Source organism: Gymnoscopelus braueri (assembly GCF_963280865.1).
Source record: "Gymnoscopelus braueri genome assembly, chromosome: 10".
Taxonomy (NCBI): Eukaryota; Metazoa; Chordata; class Actinopteri; order Myctophiformes; family Myctophidae; genus Gymnoscopelus; species Gymnoscopelus braueri.
In genome coordinates, this window is record NC_137611.1 from 33,787,142 (window position 1) to 33,801,949 (window position 14,808).

General features: G+C 41.9%; 2 protein-coding genes across 2 annotated transcripts; one reads left to right on the forward strand and one right to left on the reverse strand.

The window, feature by feature from the left end:
• The first annotated feature begins 103 nt into the window (after positions 1-103).
• Positions 104-6,906, forward strand: LOC308093762 (uncharacterized protein). The gene is made up of 5 exons (XM_080440096.1): positions 104-531; positions 3,080-3,173; positions 3,307-3,418; positions 3,533-3,779; positions 4,489-6,906. The coding sequence occupies exons 1-5, from the start codon at positions 142-144 to the stop codon at positions 6,007-6,009; spliced, it is 2,364 nt and encodes a 787-aa protein (XP_080296222.1). The 5' UTR covers positions 104-141; the 3' UTR covers positions 6,010-6,906.
• mrps14 (mitochondrial ribosomal protein S14) lies at positions 6,192-8,505 on the reverse strand. The gene is made up of 3 exons (XM_080440097.1): positions 8,416-8,505; positions 7,377-7,541; positions 6,192-7,164 (listed from the first exon to the last, which is right to left on the reverse strand). Exons 1-3 carry the CDS (start codon positions 8,482-8,484, stop codon positions 6,982-6,984), a joined length of 417 nt encoding a protein of 138 aa, XP_080296223.1. The 5' UTR covers positions 8,485-8,505; the 3' UTR covers positions 6,192-6,981.
• Between the last annotated feature and the right edge of the window lie 6,303 nt (positions 8,506-14,808).

The window sequence follows — 14,808 nt, forward strand, 5'->3', positions numbered from 1 at the left end:
ATAGGCGGCGATGTGCCCGTGTCTATGGCTCCAAATTGCAAATGCGACCACTGCGAAGAAGAAGTCGAGCGCATCCGCCATTTTCTGAAGTCCAAGAGGAAGAAGCTGTGAGAAAGAAGTCGCGCGACGGGAAAACAAATCATGCGTTGCGTGGTCGCAGGCTGCGGTAACTTTCCCAAAAGATTTCAAATACACCAAACGCCCTTTCACTGTTTCCCCAAAAACCCAGAACTCTGCAAACTATGGCTGCTCGCTATCCGATACCCGGGCTACGACCCCAACACCCCTATCGATGCCACACAGCTGCGGTGTTTACGTGTGTGCAGCAAACACTTCGCCAGAAGCGACTACCCTGAGACCGCAGCGTACAAACCCCACCTGAGACCCGGCTCTGTCCCCACCGTGTTCCCCTGGTCCACCCAGAGCCATGGGTCCACCCAACACACCGGGTCCTCCACAGAACACACCGGGGCCGAGGCGACGGACCATGATGCCGCCACAGCCAGCTCATCGTCAGCTGGACCACCGCAGGTATAAGGACGTGCTGAGAATGGGGCTTAATAAGTCAGTGTTGTGTTTCTCAAACTTTCTAGTTTCAAGGAACCACCGCACTCTTCGAGTCAGTGTTCAAACGAAACCAAAATTGCTTGCGGGTCCATTTGGTTCCATTTATACAACCGCAGAGTTACAGACCTGTGAGGGTCCATTTGATTACATTAGCTGTGTGGACCCCCCTCATGGATCCCGAGGGACAGTGGATTTAAAAGTTGTGTCCGGGCCCCTACCCAACTTTTAAATTCACTTTCATGGCAGAGGTTAATGTGGTTCCTGCCTGGGATGGTGAGCATTTACCAACACCGTAGCAATGGATCCAAGACGGTGTCATGACCGTAATGGATGAACTTCAACATAGTGTTTGCACGTTCTCCCTTTTTGTCCCGTACATCTACATAAACGTTCAGATTTCAAATATAAGTGCTTACCCCATGGCCACGGATGTTACAATTATGTACGGGCCCTCAGAAGTACCCGTATGTTCCGTATTGTTAATAAAAAAGCATTTTAATCCTATCGGTGGCCATTTTCTCATGGTTAATGTATCAGTGCAATACACCTCCCAACCGATAGGGTTGCGTAGTTGAAAACATATGGAGAAAATACAGAGAAAATGGCCACCGATCGGATTTAAATGCTTTTTATTGAACAATACGGAAGATACGGGTCTTCTGAGGGCCCTTACATAATTGTAACATCCGTGGCCATGGGGTAAGCACTTTATATTTGCAATCTGAACGTTTATGTAAGATGTACGGGCCAAAAGGGGAGAAACTATGTTGAAATTCATCCATGACTGTCATATAATATATGACAGCCATGTATGGGCTACATATAGGTGCACATCTATCCATTTGGTTCTATTTGTACACTCTCAGAGACTAGAGTTACAAACCTGCAGCATTTACAACCCCCTCAACAAACACTTTGAGAACCACTGACATAAGTCAGACAATTATTTTTAAATAGCCGACTTACAAGCTTACAATACTCATTCGCAGATACACATTCTATCTATTCTATTTGTTCGGCGTTGACCTGCCCAAAAGGTAACTGGTGCAGAGATGTATTTTATAAATGGGGCCAAATACATATCATGATTTTTAAATTACGCTTGACCCCTATCATTTCTACAATTGCTACAAAACCTGTGGATCTGCAGTCATTTTGGGCATAAACAAGAAATTGAAGGGTAAATGTAGGTCTGATAATGATGTGTGGTTATGGTACCTAATAAATAGGCTTTATTCAGACTGAGCATGTTTCAGTTCTGTGGTTTTATGGCTCTAGAAGACAGCCTGTCTCTCCTCAAAGAGACTATTTACTTACTTTACACCCCACTTGACTGTTAAATGACTGATTAATAATTCAAATGATGTTGCTCTTTGTAGAAACTACCTTTTTGATGCAAGTAAGGGATAATGTTAATGTACACCCTGATAAGTCAGTCAGTCTATCAATCATGACATGGATCCTCCAGCTAATATCTTCTAACCTACGTTCATGATGCTAACGCGGTTATTTTCATTTCTTTATTTTGAATAAAAAAATTCAAAAAGGTTAGACTGTCTGCTTTCTCGCCCACTCCAATTGCAATCCAGTGCTGCTGATACTATGAGTTTGAAGAGTGCCTCGTCCATAATGCTTCTCTGTAGGTGGAGCGCCCACATGCCTATTCCTGTCAACAGTGGGTTTGCTAAATTGGGAGAGTGAGAGGGCCGGGTGTAACCTGTCAGGATTTATTTATGCCTGTCTGATTAAAAAAACGCTGCCTAATAGTAGCATGCAATAATTAATCAGTTTAAAACTAGGATGGCTTGTGTTCTGCGACAGCGTCGCTGTCAGTGGTGCATAATTGTCTGGGAAGAAAGTGGGAAAATGAATGATATGGAGGAAAATAATATATACATATATATATATACACACACACACACACACACACACACACACACACACACACACACACACACACACACACACACACACACACACAGTATATAACAAAGAAAAGGAATGACTACAGTTTAAATTGTTGAAGATACTGTAATACAAAACTGGCTGAGTTTGTGCTGGGATGGGGGGGCTGTTTATGTGCTGACATAACATAACATTGCTTGCTGTCTAGCAGCTTTTTGGTGTCCCACTCCCTATTTTGGGAATGTTTTGAAAATAGCGGATTTACGAGCTACTTTTATCTTATGTACTTCCTTCTTAACTAAACGTAACATTTGTAATGGCTGTTCTATTAGGATCTCTCCTCAGAAGTCACCAAGTTGACAATGGCTAGTAATTAAATTACAGATGCAATATCTTTGATAGTTAACAAGTCAACTAGTTGGTCAACAAGATATGGGGGGGAGGTGCCATAGGGGAGAGGGAGAGCTGGCTTGTTTCGAAACATAATGCTAGCTTGTTACCAAATTCTCCTTGTTTATCATTAGTGGTCACACATCACACATTGTAGCTTTAATACTGGACAATCTGTATACTTATATAACCCCATTCTTTGAACCCTTTTCTGTAGGAGAAACCCACAGATGTTGGATGCCAATGTGATTGCCTTGACATGTGTAGTTGTTCAACTTCTCATCCCAATGAACTGATATTGAATTCAAAGGGTAAGATCCTTTTACACGACAGATTCTTTTGTGGGCCTAAAATATATTGGGTTAAAGGATGATCAACAGAGTAATTAATTAGTCATTAGAGTAATTCTGAACATTATATATTTTCCATTTTGTTTGTTCTCAGCCATCCAGGTGATGCCAGAGCAATGCATGGTCTCAGCTTCATGGTCAACAGATCATTCATATGCTGTCCCATTAGAACGGGGTCAGGCACAACAGGATTTAGACACAGAAAAGTAAGTCTCCATGAATTCAAGGCTTCATGGGGTGTGTAATTGATAGAAAATAAGTCATTTTTAGGGTGAACCACTCCTTTAACCATCACTTTTACTTTCCCATATTACTTTCAGATTGCAACATCTGCCAATGAGAGGCAAGTATTTGTATGTGGTGGATGAAGACTGCCTCGAGCACAACTGCCCATTGTGTGGTAGCAGCTGTACGTTAGAAAAGATCCTGCATGGCTCCCTTCTGATCATCACCCAACAGTGCCCACAGTGTGAATACTCCAACCAGTGGAAAAGCCAGCCACACTCATACTCCCCAACAGCTGATGGCCAGGAACAGACGGTGTGTACCGAATTAACTGGACAACAGGTAAGAACTTGCCCATGTAAATAATGTGGAATAGAGCGTCCAGTAGACAATTAACCCATTAAGACCTGAGGCGATTCTTAAAAATGTTTTTGAAAAAAATCTAAAAAATTAAATTTCACGATTTTTCTAAAATAGCAGATCCACAAGCTCATAGCGCGGCACTCGGTGCCGCGCTATGAGCTTGTATATCTGCTATTTTTGAATAGCCAAAGATATCTAAAGTGACACAGATGCGTTCCAGGTCTGAATGGGTTAATAGACTGCAGGTTAGTGATTATTGATTCCCGGATTTAGCCATTATGTGTCAAAACAATGGGAGATAACGTTGCCAGGTTTCGCGCGAGAAACGGGCAGCAAGGTCTGTACTTTCGCCTGCGCCCTTCACCGGGGCTTGGGTGCTCATATCCCCCTACGGGTATGGTCTAGTTATACATAACACATATATATTTATGTATAGACTATCAACAATGAATAAAAAATGGCTACTCACTGCTACTGTTAGTCCCTATTCTGAGCATGCCATTGTAGGCAAAGAGTTTCACATCTGCTAGCGAAAATTGTGGATCTACACATTGCATCGCCTAGATAGGGCTCAAGTGGTTAACTATCTTTAATGGCATAAAACGAATTGAATTCCTTATATACAGTATATATAAAATGCAAAGGTGCCTGTAATATTAATGCAAGCTTTAATTCATATCCTTCACAGGCAGTGTTCTCAGGAGACAACCCAGGCTGCAGCAGCGTTCCACAGTTAATTACGGAAATTACATTTAGTGATGAAAGTGACTCCCCAGATGAGCAAGGAGAAAATAGGGTGGTGGCTGGTGGAGAGCACCGTTCAGACAGCATGTGGGGTCCCCCGGAGCAACACAATACAGACAGCGAACTTACTGACAGTGACTCAGATGCACAAGTCGACATAGAATTATGCCAAATTTGCCCAGATTGTGGAATGTCTTTCAACATTCTCAATCCTCACCCATGTGAGCACAAAATCAAGCCCTATCATTGTAATGTGTGTGGTAAGAGATTTGCCAGGAAGCCTCATCTAAAAATTCACAGTAAGATCCACAAGGGAGGCTTCAAGCATGTGTGCAAGTTCTGCCTCTCAACCTTCAAACGAACGCAAGACAAACTTGCACACGAGCGGAGCCACCCACCTGCAAAGAGGCCCTATCAGTGTCCTGACTGTCCAGAGGTGTTTTCCAGGAGCAAAGAGCGCAATGACCACCTGTTGAGTCACAGTGGTCCAAAGAAGAAAATTTGCTACATATGCAATATGGAGTATCCCAACACCAGTGCGCTGCGGAGGCACATGGCAATTCACACTGAAGCAAAGCAGTTTGTATGTGACTTGTGTGGCCGTTCATTCAAGCAGTCAGGCCACCTCAAATCCCACATGCGTGTCCACACAGGGGAGAAACCCTTCCAGTGTCAGTACTGTGATAAGAGCTTTAATCACAATGTTAGCCTGAAGAGTCACATACAACGTTATCATGGACAAATCCCTGACCCAGGGATGAAAGTGCAAATTTGTCACATGTGCAACATGGAGTTTCCCACTACTAGTGCACTGGAGAGACATGTGGTTATGCACACACGAGCAAAGCAGTTTGTATGTCAGGTATGCCAGCGATCATTCAGCCAGGCAGGCCATCTCAAATCCCACATGCGCATCCACACAGGAGAGAAACCCTATCAGTGTCAGCACTGTGATAAGAGCTTTAATCACAAAGTTAGCCTGAAGAGTCACATCCAGCGTTATCATGGACAAGTCCCTGACCCTGGGATGAAAGTGCAGCTGGAGAAGACGTGCAGGAATGAGTCTGAGGTGGACACAGATGAGACAAATGAAATGGAGAACATTGCTGTTGATATGGTAGAGGCTGCAGGAAGTAAGAACACATGGTGCAACGATGATGATGAAGAAGACAAGAGGGGTACAAAAGTGTGGAAAAATAGGTTTGCGGGCAGACCTAAAGGAAAGCCTAAGAGAAATGCAGTGATAAGCTGGGCTGAAATGGAGGGCAGCAGTGATTCCGCCTCTGACTCAGCAGATGAGGAAGAGGAGAAGAGGGCAAGCAAGAAAATGAAAAAGACCACCTGGAGATCTAAAGGAAGACCAAAGAACCCACCAGGTGGGAGAACCAAGAAAAAGAGTGGGGCCCAAACATATAAGGGCACAGGGGGACGTAGGGGAAGGCCAAAGAAGAATCCTTTGGTCTGACTATCCTGTAAATGAATTTGTGTGACATAGGTTAGAAAGTCTTGACTTGACTATTCTGGCAAGAGACTGGAACAACAATTATAGAATGGTCAAAGGAGTTTCTTGGGGGTGTGATCTTCTGTCACCTCATTTGGAATATGGCATGTAGACTATGATCTTCTAAATGAGCCTTTTAATGTTGCGTTTGTAATGCATTTATTTTGGGATAAAAAGTTAATACAAATGGTAACAGCAAAATTGGCATCTTGTTTTTAATGCAATGTGGGGCTAGTGGAGAATATGATAGCAGTCAAACATTCAAGCTTGACCAATGCCTAATCTATTTGAAGATGTCTGCATCATAGCATCATAGTTTGCTTTGATCAGTTTTACAATTTGGCAGATATACTTAGTGTTTAAATTCTAGGTTGTGCTTATTTTGTTAATCTGAAACACATGAGTTTGAATGTCAATTACAGCATTAGTTGGCTATACTAGGGAGGGATGATTAAGTTGCCCAATAAGTTCCCAAATATGTTGTCTGCTATTGACCACAACAGCTCTACTGCTGTTGTGACAAACTGAAATTATTGAAACATGTCTATCCCTTGTGTAAATTTCAGTTGATACAACAGCTATGCTGTACTGTACATCAAGGGACACGACAGACAAGTAATTTACACACATTTTATTTATTCATACAATCATGAATATATATTTTTGTTTGAGTTCTCCTTTACTGGTTTTCACACAGCAACAAATACAATTTTAGCCAGCCAACAGTGTGTATAACATACTGCCAGTATTGTAGATGGATGTGAATGCGTAATCTGTCATACTGGTAAAGCAAAGCCATCCAACCATCGGTGGACGAGTGGTGGAACGTTTTAATTGCCCCATAAAGAGATTTGTATCTGATGTCTTGTATTTGAAATGACCAGACACAAATGGACTATCCATTTCCTATTGGCTATCCATTTCCATCGTTCCATATCACCACCTGGCCCTCTGGATCCCAGACATCTGATTGTGGTCTGCCAGGTGACGGAAGACAATACGGCTGAGTCGCCACCTGATCTTGACCCCCCGGGGTCGAGAAGTCATCACGCACCGGTTGCGTATCCGGACAGGGCAGCTGTCTCTGGGTAACGCATGGATTTCTTTGTCTGCCACTTCCTACAAAGACAAAAATACACAGCAGCACCTGAGTAAAGTTACTTTAAATATGTTATCCTACAGATTGTATCGATTGTATCAATTATGAAGTGACTGTCACATCCTCTTGACAAAGAGTGATTTCTTGTAATGTGAACAGCATACAACATTAGAATAAACAACATGCCTACTAATTACTCATCTAACAGTGTTAAAAGGTAAACGTATCCTACCTGAAGCTCTTTGGGCAGGATGGTGTTCTTCCTCAATGAATTGATCCGCAGCCTTTCATCTGCGTAGTCAAATGCCATCTGTCGTCTCTTGACATCCCTCACCATCCTCCAGTCCACATAGTAACCCCTCGCCTGCTCCATCGCAGCCCAGCAGCTCCGCAGCGCCTGCACAGAATCATTGAGTTAGATCAGCAGCAGCACTGACTGAACAAGACAATCAGCACGTAAGGGCAGTTGTGTAAAGTAACTAAGTACATTTACTCAAGTACTATATTTAAGTAGAGTTTTGAAGTATTTTTACTTGACTGGGGTATTTCCAATTTTCAGTACTTTTACTTCTACTACATCTCAGAGGCAAATATTGTACTTTTACTCTACAAGTATTTGAAAACTTTAATTACTCTGTAGATTTAGATTATTACAAAACATACATTAACCACATTCAGCTCTATATACATTACGACCATTTTAAAATAGCCGATCTACAAGCTCACAATGCGTAAAACTTCCGCATTATGACATTCTGCATTATGAGTACTTAAAAATACATTACTTTTCCCACCAGCGCCTAAAGGGACAGAGGACACAAGTGTTAGAATTACCAGCACCAAACAAAACGCACCTCTGTGCCCATACCCAAGTACGTTTACAAGTGTTTAACGCTGCTATGAATGCCACCCTGTCAAGCGTACAAGGTTGTCCAAGTTGATCTCACGGAAAGGTGGAGATATTTTACTAAATAACATGTTTTCTCTGCCAGAACTTTAAATGGGTGTGATACAAGATGACAGGGGGTGGTGAGTACACATAAAGCTCTTCAAATTAGACGAATGCCTCCGAGATGACTCCCTAATGTTCTATGGCTGTGTTATGGGATACATGCAGTGTATGGACTATCAGCTAAAATAGAGCTAGGATGTTTCTCGGCAATATTCTGCATTTACTGATCAACAGTCGACGCAGTCGGTGGGTTTACTTGATTAACATTTACCGTGTTCAGATATTAACTTTGAATCGATATACATATACACACAATTACCTGTTTTGGTGCACAAAATGAGGAATAAAGGGCATTTAGCCTCGTACATGCCAGCCTGCAGGACGCCATGTTGGATTTAGTTGTCCTCAATGTCGCGGGAAGGTTGCCACCTAGAGGCCAGGAGTAGTGATTATTTTGAAAGTTTTGACACTGCGCTCCTATCCTATGGATGTATTTACAACAAGAACTGGGTCTTTTTAATCTGAAAAAAATCAACGGGAGATAGATGGTTGGGTCAAGACCTGCTGCCGACCTGCTTGATCTAGACTGGGAAGTTGTGGGAACCTGCTTTTTAGACACCGTCCACTCATGTCATACGGTGCACATGACGTCAGACCCAATTCACCCAAATGCGTCAGTCCATGACGCCAGACCTATACCTTTATGGACCAGACCCAAATGCATCAGTACATGACGTCAGAGTCAGACCCAAAAGTGTCAGCCTGCTCCATATATGGAGCTCTAGGTCATAGGTTGTGGTTCTCAACCTGTGGGTCTGGACTGGATCCCAGAGGGGTCCTCAAATGATTTTGGGGGTCCCCAGATGACAGTGAGGTGACAATCTAAGGACTTTAAAGACCTTTTTAATACCTCAAAAAAGAAAAAGACCATTACTACATCAAAAGTCATCAACAAAGCTCACAACGCCTCGCAAAGCGATGTGAGCTTGTATCTGCTATTTTCACTATTTATCTGTGGAACCGAGAAATTGAATACCTGTTAATAAAACATCAACTGATGCGCAAACTTGAACACATCATCAGTGTTGTTACCTGGAGGCACTGGGTGTTTCGGCTCTGCAACAGACACCCTCCTCCAGGTGACCCGACCAAGGCTGATCAGACCCCGCCCTGTGTCCAAGTGGCATGCTACTGCCCCCACTGTCTCTTGGGGGTAGTTAGAGACAGTGCTAATTAGGGGGTTAGGGGGTTAGCCTGCATGGCACTAGCCAGACCGACCACGCAGATCCATGCATGGTCCGGCCGATGCCAGGCCAGGTTAACCTGGCACTAGCCAGACCGACAACGCGGATCCACCCACACGTGCTATATGTGAGTGAATCCAAGCCATCAGTCCGGCCAATGCCAGGCGAGTTTAGTTGAAATGTTGCAGCTGTTGGCGACACTAGGAGGCTCTTACCCTCGATCTCCAGGCTTTTATTGTTTAGTTTGGCTCCAAACTAAACAGCCTGTAGCTTTTGGTTCTTCCTCACGGAAGAAGTGGTTTGGAATGCCAACCCTCTCCATCCCGGGTTGCCGTCTCTCCGGCCGTCCTCTGTCTCTCCAGATGTCACCACACTCTTTGTGGTCGTCACCTCAACTCCTTATCAGGGTGGTGGGACCCCAGTTCAAATATGATTATTTTCAGCGGTCACTGCCCGAAGAGGTTGAGAACCACTGCTCTAGGTCATGGAATGATTAACTATGGTTAATGTTTCTTTCACCTGGGAAATGGATAGAAAGTATTTGGGTAATCTAGGTTACACAATGTATACACAAGCTTTAGCAGTGTATACATTGTGGTTCTGACCTAGAGCAGAACCACTGCTCTAGGTCATGGAATGATTAACTATGGTTAATGTTTCTTTCACCTGGGAAATGGATAGAAAGTATTTGGGTAATCTAGTTTACACAATGTATACACAAGCTTTAGCTTGTGTATACATTGTGTAATGTATAGCTATAGCTATACATTATCATTGTCTTGTTGATCAGCAAGGTGATTAACCTTCCAAGTCGGCCAGGACACCCATGACCCAGGAGTCAGGACCCATTCAAATTGCATTATAAAACAAAATGTGAGACGCCAGAGGGTTTTAAGTGAAGCTGCATGGATACTAGCCACAGACTGTTGTTCTCTAAGCCCCAATCAACAGGCAAGGCTGTCATTCTCTCTGAACATGATCCACGTCTGGTCAATCGTGGCTGTTATATTTTGTGCTGATGACCTTCATCTTACATTTTATTATTGGCCACCTTATGGCATAACATTTGATATAAAGGTATGAACACCATAATACTTGGCTCATTGGCTGCTAAAACTCATATACATGAATTGACAAGTAAAATGCTGCAGCCTAATAAGAAACACTTCAAGCCAAAGACTGATGTTCATACAAGGAACTTGCTTTGGCACATTGTTTAAGCCAACAAAATAATATTGAACAATTTGCGCATCTATCAACATGGTGATAAATGTGACTCACAAATAAGGCCACATCAGGAAATATCAATACTTAGAGCAGAGCTGTTTTTGCAATAGAATTCTCACTTCCGTCATCTTGCCAAGGCAGTGTTTACACATTGATTCACTTTTGTAATGGGACTGCATTGAGATGTGTGTCTTCACCTCATTTACCTGGTTCATTGATAACAATACAATAACATTGTACTGGCATATCATTCTAGTGCAAACCCAACATAACAGTACGCTAGTGCTTTCTAGGTGGTGCACAATTTGGTTGAAACCCAGTGTTTTTCAAAGATTTTTCATCAGATGTATGTAATGTAATTGGTTTAATAAATACATTCATAAAGAGGTACTGAGCTAGTAAGAGGGAGTGATGTGTCCACACTACAACAGTCCACAACTGCAACCATGTTGCTGTCCTGCAGAGAGCAGCATTGCTATGCGTCATCCATCTGCAGGTAAAACCCGGATAGTCTGTCCTATATCCATGATGAACATCCTTGGAGAGCGGGTGGACTTGGAAATGAACAGTTAGTGTTTCTGTCAGTCACAAAAAAAATCTGGTTTGATTCTGGCTGGCTGTACAGAGTTTTCGATGATCAAATATTTTTTAAGTTCCATTCATGGTAAATAAGAAATAAAATACATTTAATTGACATGTATTTCTGGTGATAGAAATTTCAAATTGCCAAATGGATGTCCCTTTACAACTTCTAAAGAACTTCAATGGTGATGGGGGGGGGGGGGGGGGGCCCACAAGTGTGACTTCCCAATTTAATCCCGAATGAACTTTTTTTCCCTCACACCTGGCACTGGTGATTCTGAGACCACAAGGGAAGGGATGCTGACCCCTCTTGCACACCACTATGTCATTCATCCTCTCTGCCCTTGTTTTCCCGTCTGTCTTCACTTACCTGTCTAATTGAAGCAAAAAGTGAATCTGCCATGGCTTCCTGTCAATTGAATCGGAATAAGCCTAAAGCCTATAGATCAAATGCTCCAGTCGCGGTATTTAGTATGTTGATGGCATAGGGTACCCTATGAAATATGGACAGTGATAAACAGATTTGGCCATGGAAAGGAAGCAATGCACATCTGGTGAAAGATAAAATGGCTCCAGTTTTAGCTGTAAAGACCCCTGCTGTTGCTGGCACAGTATCTGACGATCTCCCACCTAGAAAACCACAAAGACCCCCACAAATGAAAAACTAAGCTATTTGTTCAGCTTTGTATAAGGGTTATGTTGTATAATGAAGGTCAATGTGTTATTTCTTTTTTATTCATGTGAGATGCATGGATGGAAAGCAGCTAAACCACCTAGGAAAACTGATATACGTTCGAGTGCATTTGCAATTCATAATTGATTTGTTTTTTTCTCACTTGAGATTGTGGTTAGAACCACCGGAGACTACACATACCATTCATGTAAATTTTAAGATGGTATGTTACAGGCAAAAAGGAAAGTGCTGTTTAGTTTACGCTAAGGAAGGCTTGGTGAATTCAATTCTGACCTTACCCACATGAACCCTGCGTCCCTATTTTGGGGTAAACATTACGCCGAAAATGGCAAGAGATTTGGTATACTAGAGGGGAAAAGGAGTGGACCCAGTATAGACCACTGTCAACTAAGTATATAGGGTTTAAGTGGTGAAATATGTTTAGACAACCTTTCTCCAAGGAATCTGATGGCGCTTAATTCTTTTTTATTGCATCTCTGCTTTGGCAATATCATGAAATGAAGACACATGGTAGAGTTAAGTCTAAGAAATAATATCATGTTCAACATTACACAATAGAATCACTTTCACTTCACTTTGCACTTTTATTTGGTCATCAATTCAAACAACTTGAACAATACACTCCATGTTCGTAGAACTTAGCAGTAATAAACAAAACAACAATATTAATAAGGCATTACATTATTACGACCAAAAAAGGTGTAGGCTGAACTGAAGCTAATAAGCTTTATTGTGCCTACCCTTATCTACATCCAATACATACAATGGCAACACAATTTACTCTTGTTTGGTTACTTCATGACAAAACAAAAGAGAACAAATTTAAGTATGGCAATATAATAAATACTAACGCTATAAAATCATATAATTATAGTCACCACAACACATATGTTATTAATGACCATAACCACATAGGTATATAACACATAACCATACAACATACATAACATAATAATGCACAATACAACCATAATTATAGTATCTATATATTATATTATGGCTATAATATATCCTGTAATTTTATTATATTATATACTATATACTATTACTTCTATACTCCTATATACTATGTTGCTATATCATGCTATATCATGCATTATACTGTACTTTATCATGCACTATTACATCATACTACTATATGTATGTAGGTAGGTAGGGTAGGTAGGTAGGTAGGTAGGTAGGTAGGTAGGTAGGTAGTATACCATATATTATATAACTTATATTATTATGTAACCTGTGCACAAGTATACCCTAATAGTATACATTATTCATAATATAAAGATGTATCCATAATAAATAATACTGAATCAACGTAGTACATGTACTATTGAATTTGCCCAGTTCAGTCTGTTAATTCATTCAGCTGAAATAATGATATAAAATACTAAAATGAGCTATCCATCATTAGAGGCATCTGAGGGTTACATCTAATGTGACCCCCTCCACCAAAAAAAGGGGGAGGGGAATCAGGACTCACTTTATCTGCACAAGACGCTGGGGTGGCACAAGTGAAAATTATTATTATAATTATTTGCTGGATGCCTAGCCAGCTGGCCAGAATTCATTCCCCTGGTGGCGTTTGTGCCAGAAGTCTATTTCAGTACCAAAACTGGTTGTATTCTGCTTGTTTGTACAAGTCACAACTTAACGTCCAGTCAGCTAGAAAATAGTTGAATAGAGCTGTTGTCTGCACAGCAATGTGTTGAGGCCCAGCTGTTCGTGTGTGTGTGTGTGTGTGTGTGTGTGTGTGTGTGGTGTGTGTGTGTGTGTGTGTGTGTGTGTGTGTGTGTGTGTGTGTGTTGTGTGTGTTGTGTGTGTGTGTGTGTGTGTGTGTGTGTGTGTGTGTGTGTGTGTGTGTGTGTGTGTGTGAGAGAGAGAGAGAAAGAGAGAGAGAAAGAGAAGAGAGAGAGAGAGAGAGAGAGAAGAGAGAGAGAGAGAGAGAGAGAGAGAGAGAGAGAGAGAGAGAGGAGAAGAGAGAGATAGAGAGAGAGAGAGAGAGAGAGAGAGAGGAGAGAGAGAAATTGCATTTCATTGGGCTGTCTGTTGACTGTCTACCTTTCCAGCTAAGTGGACTGGAAGGGTAGCCAGACCCACAGGACTTGTGGGTCATATGGGTGATGTTCTCAAAGTTTCTCTGGTGTCTTTACGCATTTGGATCCATGTAATTTGATGTTGTTATTAGGGGGAGAAAGACACATTTACAGAATTTCTGTTCCAGCCAAAGACTATCATTTTAAAACTCCTGGGTTACATCATTGACATTAACAGAGGCAGAGCTCATTTCCCTCTGTGTGTTCCTGTGCGTGCATTGCAGTTTACTGGTACCTTCACTTCAATATTCGTTGACAGTGGTGCAAAATCCTGAGTATCAGTTTAACTCTGAGTGTGTAAAAAAAAAATCAGGATGTTACTGTGTGCCATTTACCAAAATACTCCTTCCATGTACCCAGTTCCCTGCGATTTAACACAGGGGTTTTCATACTGTTTCTCAGGGGACCCACATTTCCAAAATATTTTTTCTTGGCTCCAAAAAGTATGGGGCTATGTGCAAGCAAACATCTCACACAATTCATCCTGTTTTAGGCTTCTACTATAACTAATAGGCTCTCAGAGAGGCTATTGTCTTATTGTAATGGACTTTGGAAGAGTTTGGTTGTCAGTAACTTTGGATCTAGATTTTGTAGTAATCGTTTAGGTACTCTTTCTTACCTCCCAGTGACCCATGCTGATGTTCGACAACCACAGAGACCTTGTTCCGCTCGGTGTGTGCTTACCTTATTAGCTTTTACAGTATGTGTGCCTGGAAGGAAAAAAACAGGAATAACTACAAAGAAACCAAACTCAGCTTTTGACCATAATATGTCAGTATCTACATTACCTGATGCTCGAGAAAGAGAAATGTATAAGGCACACACACACACACACACACACACACACACAGACACACAGACACACACACACACAC

What these genes read in the sequence shown, in the direction of transcription:
- LOC308093762 (XM_080440096.1), top strand. Translation starts at nt 142, where the DNA reads ATGCGTTGCGTGGTCGCAGGCTGCGGTAACTTTCCCAAAAGATTTCAA. An exon ending in CGTCAGCTGGACCACCGCAG is followed by an intron (nt 532 to 3,079) that starts GTATAAGGACGT and finishes CCTTTTCTGTAG; the next exon opens with GAGAAACCCACAGATGTTGG. An exon ending in CAGGATTTAGACACAGAAAA is followed by an intron (nt 3,419 to 3,532) that starts GTAAGTCTCCAT and finishes TATTACTTTCAG; the next exon opens with ATTGCAACATCTGCCAATGA.
- mrps14 (XM_080440097.1), bottom strand. Translation starts at nt 8,484, where the DNA reads ATGGCGTCCTGCAGGCTGGCATGTACGAGGCTAAATGCCCTTTATTCC. An exon ending in CATTTTGTGCACCAAAACAG is followed by an intron (nt 7,542 to 8,415) that starts GTAATTGTGTGT and finishes GATTCTGTGCAG; the next exon opens with GCGCTGCGGAGCTGCTGGGC. An exon ending in TCCTGCCCAAAGAGCTTCAG is followed by an intron (nt 7,165 to 7,376) that starts GTAGGATACGTT and finishes TTGTCTTTGTAG; the next exon opens with GAAGTGGCAGACAAAGAAAT.